The sequence below is a fragment of the Ceratotherium simum genome, chromosome 21, assembly GCF_057802395.1.
Source record: "Ceratotherium simum simum isolate JZ-2026a chromosome 21, ASM5780239v1, whole genome shotgun sequence".
Taxonomy (NCBI): Eukaryota; Metazoa; Chordata; class Mammalia; order Perissodactyla; family Rhinocerotidae; genus Ceratotherium; species Ceratotherium simum.
In genome coordinates, this window is record NC_141920.1 from 15,871,308 (window position 1) to 15,885,796 (window position 14,489).

At 45.4% G+C, this 14,489-nt stretch overlaps 2 protein-coding genes and 1 pseudogene across 2 annotated transcripts; 1 reads left to right on the top strand and 2 right to left on the bottom strand.

Moving 5' to 3' along the window:
* Nucleotides 1-243: 243 nt before the first annotated feature.
* On the bottom strand, nucleotides 244-4,264 carry LOC101393382 (uncharacterized). The gene is made up of 4 exons (XM_087444863.1): nucleotides 3,766-4,264; nucleotides 2,599-2,721; nucleotides 1,297-1,488; nucleotides 244-848 (listed from the first exon to the last, which is right to left on the bottom strand). The coding sequence occupies exons 1-4, from the start codon at nucleotides 4,253-4,255 to the stop codon at nucleotides 814-816; spliced, it is 840 nt and encodes a 279-aa protein (XP_087300989.1). The 5' UTR covers nucleotides 4,256-4,264; the 3' UTR covers nucleotides 244-813.
* A 2,867-nt stretch (nucleotides 4,265-7,131) lies between these two features.
* LOC101407337 (RNA-binding protein 3 pseudogene) lies at nucleotides 7,132-7,818 on the bottom strand (annotated as a pseudogene).
* A 1,480-nt stretch (nucleotides 7,819-9,298) lies between these two features.
* Nucleotides 9,299-11,369, top strand: LOC101393639 (colostrum trypsin inhibitor-like). The gene is made up of 2 exons (XM_004430556.2): nucleotides 9,299-9,481; nucleotides 11,146-11,369. Exons 1-2 carry the CDS (start codon nucleotides 9,406-9,408, stop codon nucleotides 11,367-11,369), a joined length of 300 nt encoding a protein of 99 aa, XP_004430613.2. The 5' UTR covers nucleotides 9,299-9,405.
* Nucleotides 11,370-14,489: the final 3,120 nt, after the last annotated feature.

Here is a 14,489-nt window from a genome sequence, read left to right on the forward strand (position 1 = left end):
CAAAAGTCAAGAACAAAAGCTCTAATGTCAAAGTGTCACCCAGGACTTTATGGAGCTTGGGGTGGCCATTAAGAGGTAGCTGGTGCTGTAATGGGTTTGCTTCCTATACCTGGCAGGGCCCAGTCTGAAGGCAGGAAAAGGGGAGACGCCACTGCTCTGCAGAATACCGTGAAGGTCCACCACCACGATGGACTGTAGCAGTTCAGGTCCTTAGTTGCAAACAACAGAATCCACTCTGGTTAGTCTAATCAAAAAATGAGTTTATTTAAACATAAGGCCAGAGAGTTTGAAGCCACAGACAGGAAAATTTGCAACATCACCACGGGCGAAAGGGGCTTCTTGAGTGAAAATACCCCTGTCACCGCTGACACTCTGACCTGGATGCCAGAAAGGCCACTGCTGCCACCCCCAAAGAACCTAGTGATGGTGAGTGGGGGCGAGGTGAGGACGCAGTGAGAATGAGGTTCAGGTTAGAGTTATGGCTTCAAACCTCACCCTGTATCGTTCCAGTAGAGAGGAGCTGTGCTCATGCATGCATTCATTCCACAGAGATTTATGAACCCTCTCCTTCGTGTCAGGAACTGTGTGAAGTGCTAGAGATAACGTGATGGGCAAAACACAGGTGTACAGTTCTGGCTCTCATGGTACTTGGAGTCTACTGGATAAGACAGAGCTAAAATCTGAGGACCCAGGGGGAGAAAGAAAGAGGCAAGGTTCTGCTGAGGAGGGGAGGGTTGAAGAGGGAGCAGAGGAGGAGGCTGAACTGTCTGGGAAGGCAGCCACAGTCCAGCCTTGCATGGGACCTCCGCAGACTTAAGGACCTCGGGGCCGCACATGTGGCCGGTTCTCTGCAATGAGAAAGGAACTGAATTGCTATCACTGAAGTCCCTCACCCAGACACTGTCTGCCCTGACAGATCCTACACCATCCCAGAAATGAAGAACCCCGGTCCTCCCCATGTCCAGGAGGACTGACAGGAAGGAAGCCATGCCTGGGGTTGGGGGGTGCTCAGGAGTACTGCAGACCCGCTTTGCAGGGTGGCCGCCTCAACGTTCCCACCTGCACAAGGCGAGCCGGTGAGATAGCTCAGATTAGCTCAAGGGGCGCTTCTAGCGAGACCTCCTGCCGAGCTGGCCGATGGAGGATGTGCTCCATCTGTGGTCACAGGACACTGCTGCCACTTCCTCCTCGGAAGGCAGCACAGAGGAAAGACTGTGCAAGTGTGACGGGTGTGGGGCCTGCTAAGCTCTACCTTTTCCCCAGCTCTTCCCCTCCCTACCCTCCTCCCCGCCTTACTCTTAGGTGGTGGGTCATTCCCACGGCAGGTTCTCAGGCACTCCTCTTTGTCCCCGAAGTTATTCTTCTTCCCTCTGCAGCCACCGTAGGTAAAGACCTTGCATTCCCTCGAGGTGGCGTTAAAGAAGTACCTGGGAAAACGGGCCTTGCAGGGACCCGTGTAGGGAGGCTCCAGGCAGAAGGCAGGAGGGACTGCAAGGATGCAAGAGAGCTCTAGGTCACTTAGGAGAATGGTCATCACAGCTCTGTTTACGCAGTGAACAACTGAAAACCTGGCATGTCTCAAAACAGAGAAGGGTGGTGGGGGAGGTGGAGATGCCAGGAGAGTGCCCAGCTCAGAAATCCTGGAAGCGCCACACCCTTTCCCCATACCTTAGCCTATGCATCTCTTCCATCTATCTGGCTGTTGCTGAGTTCTATCCTTTTATAAGACACTGGTCATCTAGTAAGCAAAATGTTTGTCTGAGTTCTGTGAGCCGCTCTAGCAAATTAATCGAACCGAGGAGGGGGTCGTGGGAACCTCTGATCTATAGCTGGTCAGTGACAATCTGGACTTGCAATTGGCATCTGAAGTGGGGGAGGGGATGCAGTTGTGTGGGATTGAGACTTTAACCTGTGGGATCTGACTGCTATCTCCAGGTAGCAGTGACCCAGTGACACCCAGTCAGTGAGTGCCCTCTGAGAACTGGAGAATTGCTGGGTGGTGTTGCAAAAAACAAACACATACCGGAGATAGAGTCTTAAAACTTTCTTTACACATCTTTACACCATTCCACTAGTTATCATAAGCATATACTCCTTTTGTAATTAAAAAGGAGAAATATTTAAAATAAAATATATCACAATTTTTGCAATAATTAAAAAATATTGTAGAAGAATATTAACTGACAATGGAAAATGGTTGTAGTATATCGTGGAATAAGAAAAGCACTACAGGGGCCGGCCCGGTGGCGCAGCGGTTAAGTGTGTGCGCGCTCCACTGTGGCGGCCCGAGGGTTCACAGGTTCGAATCCTGGGCTCGCACAGATGCACCGCTTGTCAAGCCATGCTGTGGCGGCATCCCATAAAGCAGAGGAAGATGGGCACGGATGTTAGCCCAGGACCAATCTTCCTCAGCAAAAAGAGGAGGATTGGCATCGGATGTTAGCTTAGCGCTGATCTTCCTCACCAAAAAAAAAAAAAAGAAAGAAAAGCACTACATCCAGTGACATCTTAGTCTTGCAAAGAATAAAATGTGTGCCATGAGGATATGGATGTCAATCTTTTTTAGCAGCAGATCCCTTCTTTCAAATGAAATTTTACCAAAGGAAACTGCAAGGAGGCTGGCCCTGTGGTGTGGTGGTTGAGTTCGGTGCGCTCCACTTCGGTGGCCTGGGTTCGCGGGTAGGGATCCTGAGCGCCGACCTACACCACTCGTCAGCCCTGCTGTGGTGGCGACCCACATACAACAAAAGGAAGATGTTAGCGCAGGGCTAATCTTCCTCAAGCAAAAAAAAAAAGAAAAAGAAAGAAAGCTGTTCTGGTAGGTACCCAGGTGTGGGGTCCAGAGCCCCATCCTCAGCCCTCTCACTTCCCCTACCTCACCATTCTCCTACCCTAGTACCCCCAAACCTCAAGGAGCATCTTGTGCAAACCCCGGGACTACATGTTCTTTAAGATGTTAGTGGTGACACTCATTGGCTGTGTGTCCTTAGGTAAGACAATTAACCACTCTGAGCTACAGCAGCCTTATCAGTGAAATGACCATAATAATCCTAACCTCATGGACTTGTTGAGAGGATTACAGATAATATCTGTAGAGTAAGGAGCAATTAATCAAAAGTGAATAAACGTTAGTTATTAGAATAGTTGTTAGATGTACTCATTAAATTCTAATTTAATATTCCACATCAGTATCCAAGCTATAAGTCACCTGTGGACAAAATTGCCCCTGAAGAGCCCTTTAAGCTTCCCCCAGCAGAAGCACAGTAGACAAGTTCCCAGTGACCACCCTGGAGACCAGCACTGCTAGATTTTCCAACACAGGGACAAATCCATGCTTCTTTTTTTTGAGTACCAGGTTAAGTGAATGGCTTCCTTTTAAGGACTGAAGTATATCAAAAACATATTTTATTCCATGTAAAGTTTTAAAATGTATACCTATCCAGGAAACCGAAAAATAATTATTATGTATTTTAGATGTAAGTTGTCAAGATGTAAACTATCTTGATGAATATTTAAGAGAGGAACTTAAAAGTCTCTGAATTATTTGACGTGTTTATTCAGCCACAGACTTCTTAACCCCTTCAATAAACCATCAAGTAAACAGGAAAAAAAAAATGCTGTGAAACACAGGCTAAAAATATCACATAATTGTCCAGAGAGCAGAAGGAGAGGTCTCATTCATGAAGAAAACTTTGCATGGATTTCTAATCAAGAGAGCTCTGGCTCCACCCACCCCCGCCCCCCCAATCCTTTCCACAGACTCACCCTCATTTTCCGCTCCAGCAGGCAGAGGAGAGGTGGGCTTCCCGCGGTGGTTAGCGTGGGGGTTAGGGTGGGGGTTAAGGTGGGGGTTAGGGCGGTGGTTAGGGTGAGTGTTAGGGTGGGGGTTAAGGTGGGGGTTAAGGTTGGGGTTAGGGTGGGGGTTAGGGCGGTGGTTAGGGTGAGGGTTAGGGCGGTGGTTAGGGTGGGGGTTAAGGTAGGGGTTAGGGCGGTGGTTAGGGTGGGGGTTAGGGCGGTGGTTAGGGCGGTGGTTAGGGTGGGGTTTAAGGTAGGGGTTAGGGTGGTCGTTAGGGTGGGGGTTAGGGTGGGGGTTAGGGCGGTGGTTAGGGTGGGGGTTAGGGCGGTGGTTAGGGTGGGGGTTAGGGTGGGGGTTAGGGCGGTGCTTAGGGGGAGGAGTTTTATTCCCCTGGGTGCCAGCCACCAGGATGCTCAGGAGGGCAAGAAGAGCAAAGAGGCAAAGCCGGTCCATCTTCATGGCCTTGAGGAAGGGCTTCTGAGGAAACCTGGGGGCTGACAGAGCTTTTCATACTCCAGCTGAGGGGTGGAAACAGGGAGAGAAATGGGAGGAGCTGGGGCCAATCCCGTTCGTTGCGTAATCTCCCGACCTCCCCAGCCAAAATGCTCGGTAATAGTGTTCCTCAAACTCCATCATGCCTGCGAATCTCCTGCGGATCTTGGTGAAATGCAGATTATGATTCAGCAGGTCTAGGGTGAGGCCTGAGAAGCAGCATTTCTAACAGATTCACTCTGACCAGTGCCTCCCCAGACCCAATTTCCTTTCCTATAAAATGGTCCACAGAACCACACTTTTATTAGCAAGCCTGGAGGAAACCTCATTGGGGTAGAAGGAGGTGGGGGAGCGGGCAGAGAGAAAAGCTGCCTTGCCCACACACCTTGGGAAAGTGGCAGAGGAGACAAGACCAGGAAGAGGCGAATCTCGGGGAACCCCAGAATTCTCTCCCATTAGTCAGCCCGTCTGAGCCCCCACCTTTACGTTACTTCTTTGGAATGGTCGCAATGTCTACCATGTGACCAGTACAAGTCACTTCACTTCTTTCGCAAAAATGAACGAGTGCCCCCTACCCAGCTTCCCGCAGAAGATGAAGCAATTAAGTCTATTTCAATGCGATTGAGTAGATAGCAATGCGCTTGCGCCACACTTCGCGGTGCGCGCAAGTTAGAGAGGCTCTCATTACAACGTTCCCCACACAGCTGTTACAGAGAAACCGTCGGGTCTGGACATGACTGAGTTGTCAGGACCCACTAACAAGTTGCAAATACCCTTGGGAGAAGAATTGCCTTAATTCCTATCTCATGCGGGAGACAATCTCAGCTGCGAGTGGCGGACACCGCAGTGGTTGACTGCACGTTTCAGTCAGGAGGACCTGGGTTTGGCAAATTATTTCGTGTTTCTGGGCCTTGGTGCCCTCATCTGTAAATTGAGGTTGTTTATGAAATTCTTACACCATGGAGTCTTTATGATTCTTTTGTCTTCTTTCACTGTGCCCTGGCCTGGAAAGATAATGTCAAGATTCACATATCTCAGGCCATCACAAAAGACGGTCATTCAACCTCCAAGGGACTGTTGGATTTGCTATGATGCTGGTGATCCTATAGTTCTTTCTGTCCATCACAAACTTCTCCCTGAATTCCAATGCCTCTGGAACAAACTTGCTGAATAAACACTTCTGGGAATGGAGACACAGTTACATGAAATACATAAATAGGCCACCTGGCTTAAAGAAGTATCCACCTCTTCAAGATCATTTCTGGACTTATTTGATTCTAGCTGGTTTGGATCATGGGGACCCTGGCTCAGGAGTGCTCTTAAAACCACGGTCATTATTTTGTTGCTAATGATTATTATTGTTCCCTTAATATACTGCATTCTCTCAAAAGTTTATATGCATACAGGCAGCCATTGATCAAACTACGGATGGTTCTCTCCAACTGGAACAACAAAGGAGAACAGAAGAACGTAACCAGCTCCAAGAACAAGAGCGTGACATGGTCTCTTGTGAATACTACACTGAGACCTGAAGAGGCAATGGTAACTCAGAGTCACGCGAACAAAGACCGATATTTTTGATCAAGCTTCTTAAATGGTCAAGAGGATGATCAAAAGAGGGGACTGTTGAAATAAATTTCTGGGTCCAAGATAGAGCCACTCCTGCCTGGGGTACCAAGTCAGCAAACCAAAACTTGATAACTTTCGTGTCCTTGTAAATGCTCTGCTTGACCAGAAACACAGTCTATCAGGTCAGCCAACCCCCAAATGCCAAGTCAACTTGGGCTCTATACTTATTTCTTTGTTCCTTACTCATTCTCTGTTTTCCTTTTTTCTTATTCTTTATCCTATTAAAGCTTCCTGCCTTCCACCCCACTTTACAGTTCCCTGGACCCTTGGGAATGGAGACTGCCCGCTTCACGAAGTATTCAAGTTTGTGTCACCTAAAATGTCTTCTTTAATCGTTTTTAACATGGTAAATGCCTGCTTTGCCTCTGGGGTTTGGGGCTTCACTAACTGAGGTCAGTCGTGTAGGCAGTATATGCCACCATAAACACCCAAGATGCCCAGGCTTGAGCGAGCTTCCCTGGTTGGCAACACTTTGCACAAGTTGGGCAGAGGGATTAAGCACGTCCTGCGTGACTCAACTGGAAGGAGACGTTTGGAAACTTGTGCCTGGTTTTCTCTGTGTTTCACCCCAAACACTTTTTCCTTTGTGGATTTTACTCTGTATTGGTTTGCTGTAAACCTGATAACCACTTCTGAGCCCTGTGAGTCCTTTTAGTGCATTGAACCTTGAGGATTCCGAACACAGGTAGTTTCCATTGTTATCTATGTTTGTTATCCATTGTTATTATTATCCAATGTTATTTCCATTGTTATTTCCAAATAGAAACTATAGTCCATAGAAGTTAAATAACTTGCCCGAGGTCACACAGATAAGCTGGAATTTAAATTTGTCCGTCTCCAGTGGCTATGCTTTTAAAAACTACTGGAGGCCAAGTGAAGATAACCTAACATAATTGATGTATCTTAAATAGAAAACTCGACAATTGGAATAGAAAATTGATTTAAGGCGTAAGAAAATTTCCCTTAAAAAAATCTGTAGAAGGAAAAATACCCAGATTCTACAAATGTCTCAGACTTTGACTTTAAATGGGAGAAAAAAATTTTAAAAACACATGGAGCTTTCTAAAAGGTCTTTAACAAGCTACCTTGGGAGCTCAATTCAAAAACAGAAGTTGGTGTACTAAAACATGTTTCAGTACAGCTCCAAAAATCTTGATAAATTTGGAAGGACGAGCCTGGATCAGAAGTTTTATTCCTTGTGTGTCTACGTTAGGTGTGCATGCCTTGTCTCAGCTGTCATAATTGTCTCCATGATTTCCTCCTGAGTAGCGGTCATAACCACCCTGGCTTCTGCCACCATAGTCTCTGGACCTTCCATATCCATATCCATCTCCTCCAGGTCGACTGTCACATCTGCCACTCTCATAGCCCGGTCCCCACCACCTCTAGAGTAGCTGTGACCACACCTATGGGCCCCAAAGGCACCCCCTCTGGTTCCTGTGGCTAACGTGCCTGCGTGATCCACCTGGATCTGGTGACCATCCAAAGACTCTCTGTTCATGGCTCTCATGGCATCCAAGGCACGCTCTGCATTGTTGGTGATGAAGCCAAAACTCCAGGATTGCTGTCTCCCGGTCCTTGACAATGACCATGTCAGAAATAGGCCCAGAACTGCTGAACAGGTCTTCCAGAGCCTGCTCATCAGTGTTGAAGTTGAGCCCTCCCATGAAGAGCTTCCCCTCTTCAGAGGACATGGCAGTGAATTCGAGTCCTGGAAATTAAGGAATAAAAGGGCCAAGAAGACAGTTAGCCCAAGGAGCAGACAGACTGGGGTTTTTTGGTTTGGACTCTCAGGATTATTGGTCTGGCAAAAAATGTTCAGCCAGATTGATTTTTTTAAAAATAATGTGCATCTAGGGACATTTTGAAAACCTGTACACAATGTTTATCATGGTTAGGAAGCAATTTCTGAACATAACTATAAGAAATCAAGAACATGATTTCTTAGAAGTTGTTTTTACTAAAGATCATGACCCTGATCATACAGAAGTTTCTTTTAAGTTTCTTTTTAAGTTTCTCAAAAATACTTGTGAATGCCATTTTTTTTTAATACTGGAAGAAAAAATATTCTGTTGTGTCTTATGTAGTATTTAGGATGTCCTTCACGGAGCTGATTAAAATGAAGAAACCTGGAAAAAAATCTGTAGATTGAAAAAAGCACTCCATGTTCCAGTAAAAAAAAATGATGCAGAGGATGATACCAAAATATCCTTGTTAAGATACTAAATCTCAAAAATAAGCAAAGATGTCCTTAGGCATTCAGACAGGAAAAAAGTAACTTTAAGGGATGAAAACTTTCAGGCCACTTCATAGCAACACTCCATGGCAGAATTCAGTGCAACCAGGTCCACAATAGTTCTAGAAAAGAAAATATGAGTCAGGATTGTTTCCCCATCAAATTGTCTTTCAAGTATAAAGGCAATATGCAAAAGTTCAGGGAAAATAATACCTGTAAACCCTTTGTTTTTGTAGAATTGTTTTTGTTTACCTGTCTAACAACATGTTGGTGAGGTTAACCTGAAGTTACTGATAGTTACTTCATGTGGTGGAAGTTCACTGTCCAATATGGTAGCCACTAGCCACATGTGGCTATGAGTACATGAAACATGGCTAGTATGAAGCATGCTGTGCTATAAGTGTTTCAAAGACTTAGCACAAAGAAAAGTAAAATATCCCATTAAGATTTTTTATTACATGTTGATTATCTGTTGAAATGATAATATTTTGGATATATTGAGTTCAACTATTATTAAAATTAGCCTTACCTCTTTCTTTTTACTTTTTCAAATGCAGCTACTAAAAAAATCCTACTTGTGGCTTGCCTTGTACTTCTGTTGCACACACTACGGTAAAATTGGGGAAAAGATTTTGCTTCTTGTTTATACTATTCAGTATAGTTGACCTTTTTAAAATAAGCGTGATAATTTATATAAAACAATAAATTCATTATTCCAAAATTAACAAAGGGCTATGCTTTCTCTCCCGGAATGTGGAAATGAACGGATGAACAAAGAGCTATGTTTTCTCTCCTGGGATGTTGAGACAACTAGCTGGGAGGCTCTGGATGGGAGCCAATAATAATAGAATGGAGAACAGCTATGCTGGGCCCTTAGGGACCATGTTGTCCAGCCCACTTGTTTTATAGATAGGGAAACTGAGGCCTCAAGGGGGACTTACCAGTCCAAGATCACAGGGACTCAAGTCTGCAGTAGATGAGGCTGGGGACTGGCATTCCAGGTGTTGCAGAAGCACTGACTCGGGGGTTTGCTCAATAGCCCTCAGAACCTCTCCAAGGTGGGTGGCACTGCCTCCAGGTAAGAAGTCCGGTTCCTCTGCGCCTGCACCCCTTGCCTAGGGTGCTTCCTCTTCCAAGTAATGAAAAGCAAGACACTTCCCTCAACCCAAGGGAATAGGGCCCCTTCTCCTTCGGCTGGAGGTATAAGTTCCAGCCTCCCCGCCCCAGCCCAGAACATGCAGCTACTGGCACCATGAAGTTCAGCCACTTCCTTGCCGTCTGCCTCATCCTCTGCCTGGTGGGCATGGCCAGCTCGGAAAAGACCTCAGGTGAGCTGAGGGGTTGGGAAAGAGGATCCCTGAGATCCATGACCTATCAGGGAGTGAGGGGCTGGCTCCAACAGGCCACCTGGTCACTTCCACCTCAGGAGGAAACCAGGGCCTAGATATGGGAAGGGGCTCACCTATGATCAACCATCTAGTCTGGGAAAGATCTGGGGCCAGACCTACCGGATGTCTATTTGGTTTAATTAAATCTTCACCAAATTTTAATTTCTATTAAAAAGTAATTCATATGTTTATTTTAAAAAGACGAACAACATGTAAATGTGTGAAGTTAAAAAGTGGGTCCCCTATTTTACACACCCCGACAATCCTGCTCTCCAGAACCCTACTCCCTAGAATTCTTATGAGAGAAAATAAATTTTCATTCTGCTTTAAAAATGAGACCAAGTTCTCAAACTTGGCTGCACATTGGAGTCACCTGGGGACTCTCTGGGTCCCATATTCGGAGATTCTAATTTAATTTGTCTGGGGTGAAGCCTGAGCATCAGAATTTTTTTCAAGTTCCCCAAGAGATTCTAATACTCCACCAAGATTGAGAATTGCTCCCCTAACAGAAAGACTTGAATTCCCTTCCTAGAATAGCCTCTTCCTCTTCTAGGTCAAGCTTCTCCCAGTATATCCAGCATGGCCAGGGTCATATCCATTGAGGATTCACAAAATGGTACAGTGGAGCTGGGTTGACCCATGTGCTTATTTGTCTGAGGGATGCTGCCCTTATTAGGGAAAGTGTACAAATCAAAGTGGTGTTTGTTGTACTCCATGAAGAGATACATTGGGATCCTGAGCATCCAAGGCTAATGGTTGAGGGTGTGTGTGTGTGCATACATGTCTGATAAATCACTTGGTGTGATAACCAGAGCCAGATGTGAAAGGAGTTAAAATAACAAATGATTCAGTAAAAGAGGTTAGTGTCTTTATTTGCTGATTATCCTGGGATATTAAAGATTGTTTAATGCAAATGCCTTTTTCCTGATTATAAAAAATGATACTTGTTCATTGTCATTCAAATGATACTGAAAAGCATTTTTAGAAAATAAAATCAGTCTAAATTCCACCACCCAGAAATAATTACTCTAAATATATCGGTGAACAACCTTCAAGTCATTATTCTGTGGGTTTATATATATATTTTACATCAGCGAGACCACACTAGATCTCCTATTTTGTAATTCGATTTTTTATTCAATAAAAGTTACAGACCTCTCTCCGTGTTGATGCATACAGATCAACACGAGGCTTTTAATAATTGCATAGTAGCCCCTCAATCCCCTGCTGGTGAACATTTACATTTTTTTCAAATTACAGTTTTTTGCAACTATAAACAAGGCTACAACAAACATCTTGATGTTAGGTTATGAGAGGCTGTAGGAGGCAGAGCTTGGATTTGAAATTAAATCTGGATTTAAACCCCAGGCCCCAACTTATAGGTTTTATGACTTTTGAAAAATTACCAAACCTCTCTGAGCCTCAGTTTCTTCCTCTGTGAAGTGGGGACAGTAATAACCTCTCCATTAGGTTGTTTAAATAATTTGAAGTATGGCAAACACCTAGCAGGGTGCTGGGTGTAGAAGAGGTGCTCGGAAAAAAATACTTGTCAGTTCATAAAAAGGACACATAAGCGACAATCCTGTCCTTCCTTACCCCTGCAGCCAAGCTCAACCAAGAGGCTCCCCAGGAGATGTCCCAAACTCTCCCTGCCCTGTGCCAGCTCCCCCCAGTGAGGGGCCCCTGCAAAGGCTATTTCCACCCATACTTCTACAATTCAACGTCCAATGAGTGTGAGCACTTTATCTACGGTGGTTGTCAGGGCAATGCCAACAATTTTGAGACCATAGAGATCTGCTTGTGGGTCTGCAGACCCCCTGGTGAGTAAAGGAAAGGTAATGGTGGTGATAGGACGATGGACACGTGAAGGGAGAGAGTGTTGGTGAGGATGGTGGTAGTGATGCAGATGATGATGTTAACATGGGAGCTGGTGATGAGGGGAGTCACGGGAAGGAGGGATGTGTCACCAAGGGGTGGTGGTGATGGTGGTAATGAGGGTGCTGGAGGTGTAGGTAGCAAGGCTGTGATTGGTGGTGGTGGTGGTGTGGAGAGTAAAGATGAAAGTAACATTGGTTATTGTAGTAAGGCCTCTTTAAATATGTGGTAGTGCTGGCAAAGGTGAAGATAACAACGTAACCTGCACGGGGGATGATGGTGTGGATGGAGATGATGATTGGATTGTGGCAGTGACCATGGTGGGAAGTGACAGAGACAAGAAGGCCCCTGGGATGGTAAATGTTGAAGGGGTTGGGTAAGGAGTCCAGCTGGATGGTTCTGGCTCTAGGCCACCAATAGGCCAGCCAAGAAGGGAGCTGACTGTCATCTCTATTACAGAGACCAAGGAAGAGAGCAGCTGAAGATGATGCCTGCACATTCCTAGGCATTAGCTGAAAACTGGCTCTGCCGCCATTCCTGCACTGAGGCTCTGTTCTGAACCCATCCTGTAACCCTCCTGGACTAGGTCAATAAAGCATTCAAACTTGATGTGGCCTGAAGCCTTCCTACAAGGGCCCTGGACCCATCCTCAAAAATCGCTCACAGCCACCTCAGCTCTCCAGGGCAATAAAACCTGCGTCACCCCCACCCCTACCTCCTTCGGGCCCTCATTGTCCTGTGCCCCCAAAATAAAGATGAGGACAAAGGACACAGTTCCCCTATCACCATGGGGTCCTCATGGAAGCCAGGCTGAATGGAAATTTAGGGACCTTGCATGTCTGTCCCCAGAGCATGCCTGCTGCTCTTTTTCCTCCCAGGGCTCCACTCAGAGCTGGGAGGTTCTTCCCAGAAGAAACCATGCCCTAGAGAAGTGGGTAGAAATTCAGGGAATCTTGATCAGCCAGGGTGGGACTTTCCTCCCCATCCAAGGGGTTCCTATAAAAATGAGGATTTTACATATTTTTTATTTTAGTAAAATATATACAACATAAAATTTATCATTTTAACCATTTCTAAGTGTACAATCAGGGCATTAAATAAATAAATAAAAACATTGTTGTGCTACCGTCACCACCATTCATCTCCAGAACTTTTTCATCTTGCCAAACTGAAACTTTGTACCCATTAAACACTAACTCCCCATTCCCCCTCCCCCAAGTCCCTGGCCACCCCCCATTCTACTTTCTGTCTCCTATGAGTACGACTACGCTAGATACCTCACGTAAGCGGAATCATACGGTATTCGTCCTTTTGTGACTGGTTTATTTCACTTAGCATAATGTCCTCAAGGTTCATCCCTGTTACAGCATGTGTCAGAATCTCCTTCCTTTTTAAGACTGAATAATGTTCTGTTGTTATATAATTTTTTGAATGCCAGATGAGGTCTGCCCTGACCACCATACTCACTTCCCCGAATAATTCTCTCCTCTTGTCCTACATCTAGTCCAACTGCCTCCTCTTGCTGAAAGGGAAACTACTGCCCAAGATCAAACAGCAACACTAGATGCCGGAACCTGGGATTCCCAGACTGGACTCCTGTCCTTGGTGGTGTCATTGGTGTCCTTGGTGAGCCCTTCCCATCCCCACACCCTTCAGATGTCATGACATCCCCTCCAGTGAGCCAAGAGCCAATCTAGATCATGTGAAATCATGTCAGGAAGAACATGCTGAGCAGCCTGCCTTGCCCTAGGCTCAAGGTGGGGATCCAAAATGGAATGGAATCTGGACCTTGGGCTTTTTCCAAGGCTTGAAATACTTCAACCAAATGGACATGAGTATAGGTATATTTGAGAGAAAGGGCTTGTTTTTCTCTTCATTTCCCTACTCCCTTTCATATTCCTTTTTTTTTTTTTTTTGTGAGGAGATCAGCCCTGTGCTAACATCTGCCAATCCTCCTTTTTTTTTTTGCTCAGGAAGACTGGCCCTGGGCTAACATCTGTGCCCATCTTCCTCCACTTTATATGGGACACCGCCATAGCATGGTTTGCCAAGCAGTGTGTCGGTGCGCGCCTGGGATTCGAACCTGCGAACCCCAGGCCGCCGCAGCAGAGCACACGCACTTAACCGCTTGCGCCACCAGGCTGGCCCCTCCCTTTCATATTCTTAACTGTCACCCAGAGATTGAGCTCTGGAAGTTTCAGTGAGGCTAGCCTTTGAAAGGTATTAGAAATAGTTTGTATGCTCTGAAGCTTACACAGTTTTTAAAATATGACTATTAAAAATATTTGTTTTAAAGTAAAAAAATACGCACTCACTGAAGAGTTTAATCAGTAGCTCTGATCAGTTCAAGAGATGAGATAAGAAGAACTAAGCCCCTGCTATGTGCCATGTCATAATTAACCATCATTTTCTTCTCTCCCAGAAAAATCAATGAACCCTTCCCTGGATTCACAGGATTACGGCACTTATTCCAATTTACTTTAGGTATGTGTTTATCTATCTCTACCTCTAGGCTATGAGCAGGGCAAGGACCATGTCAAAGGTATCTTGTGCGAAGGACTTAACATATAGTTAGCACTTACCAGCAGGCACTGAATTAATAATTAGTGAATTAATCCTTGAATGCGTGGTCCATAGTCACGTGATCCAATAGTCAGTCTTGGGGGCTTTGCCTCCAAAATTTATCCCAAACCCAATCAACTTCTCACCACCTGTATCTCTATCTCCGCAGTCCCTTCTTCCTGATGACTCTATCGCCTGCTTTCTGACCTCTTACCTCCTACAGTCTATTCTCCACACAGCAGTCCGAGTGACCTTTTAAACATCAAATCAGTTCCTATCAAGGTGCTAGTTTTTCTGTTGGATGGTAGGTTCACGGGAGCTTACGGCACTGAAATACACGCATACATATGGAAATAACACACAAAAAGGGCCACGCGTGGACCAATGATGAGAGTATAATGAATCAAGAATTGTCAACCCATTTGTGCATCAGAAGGCCAAAAAAGTACATAAACAAATAAATAAATGTAAATCAGATCACGTTACTCCTTAGCTTGCCTGTAGCACATGT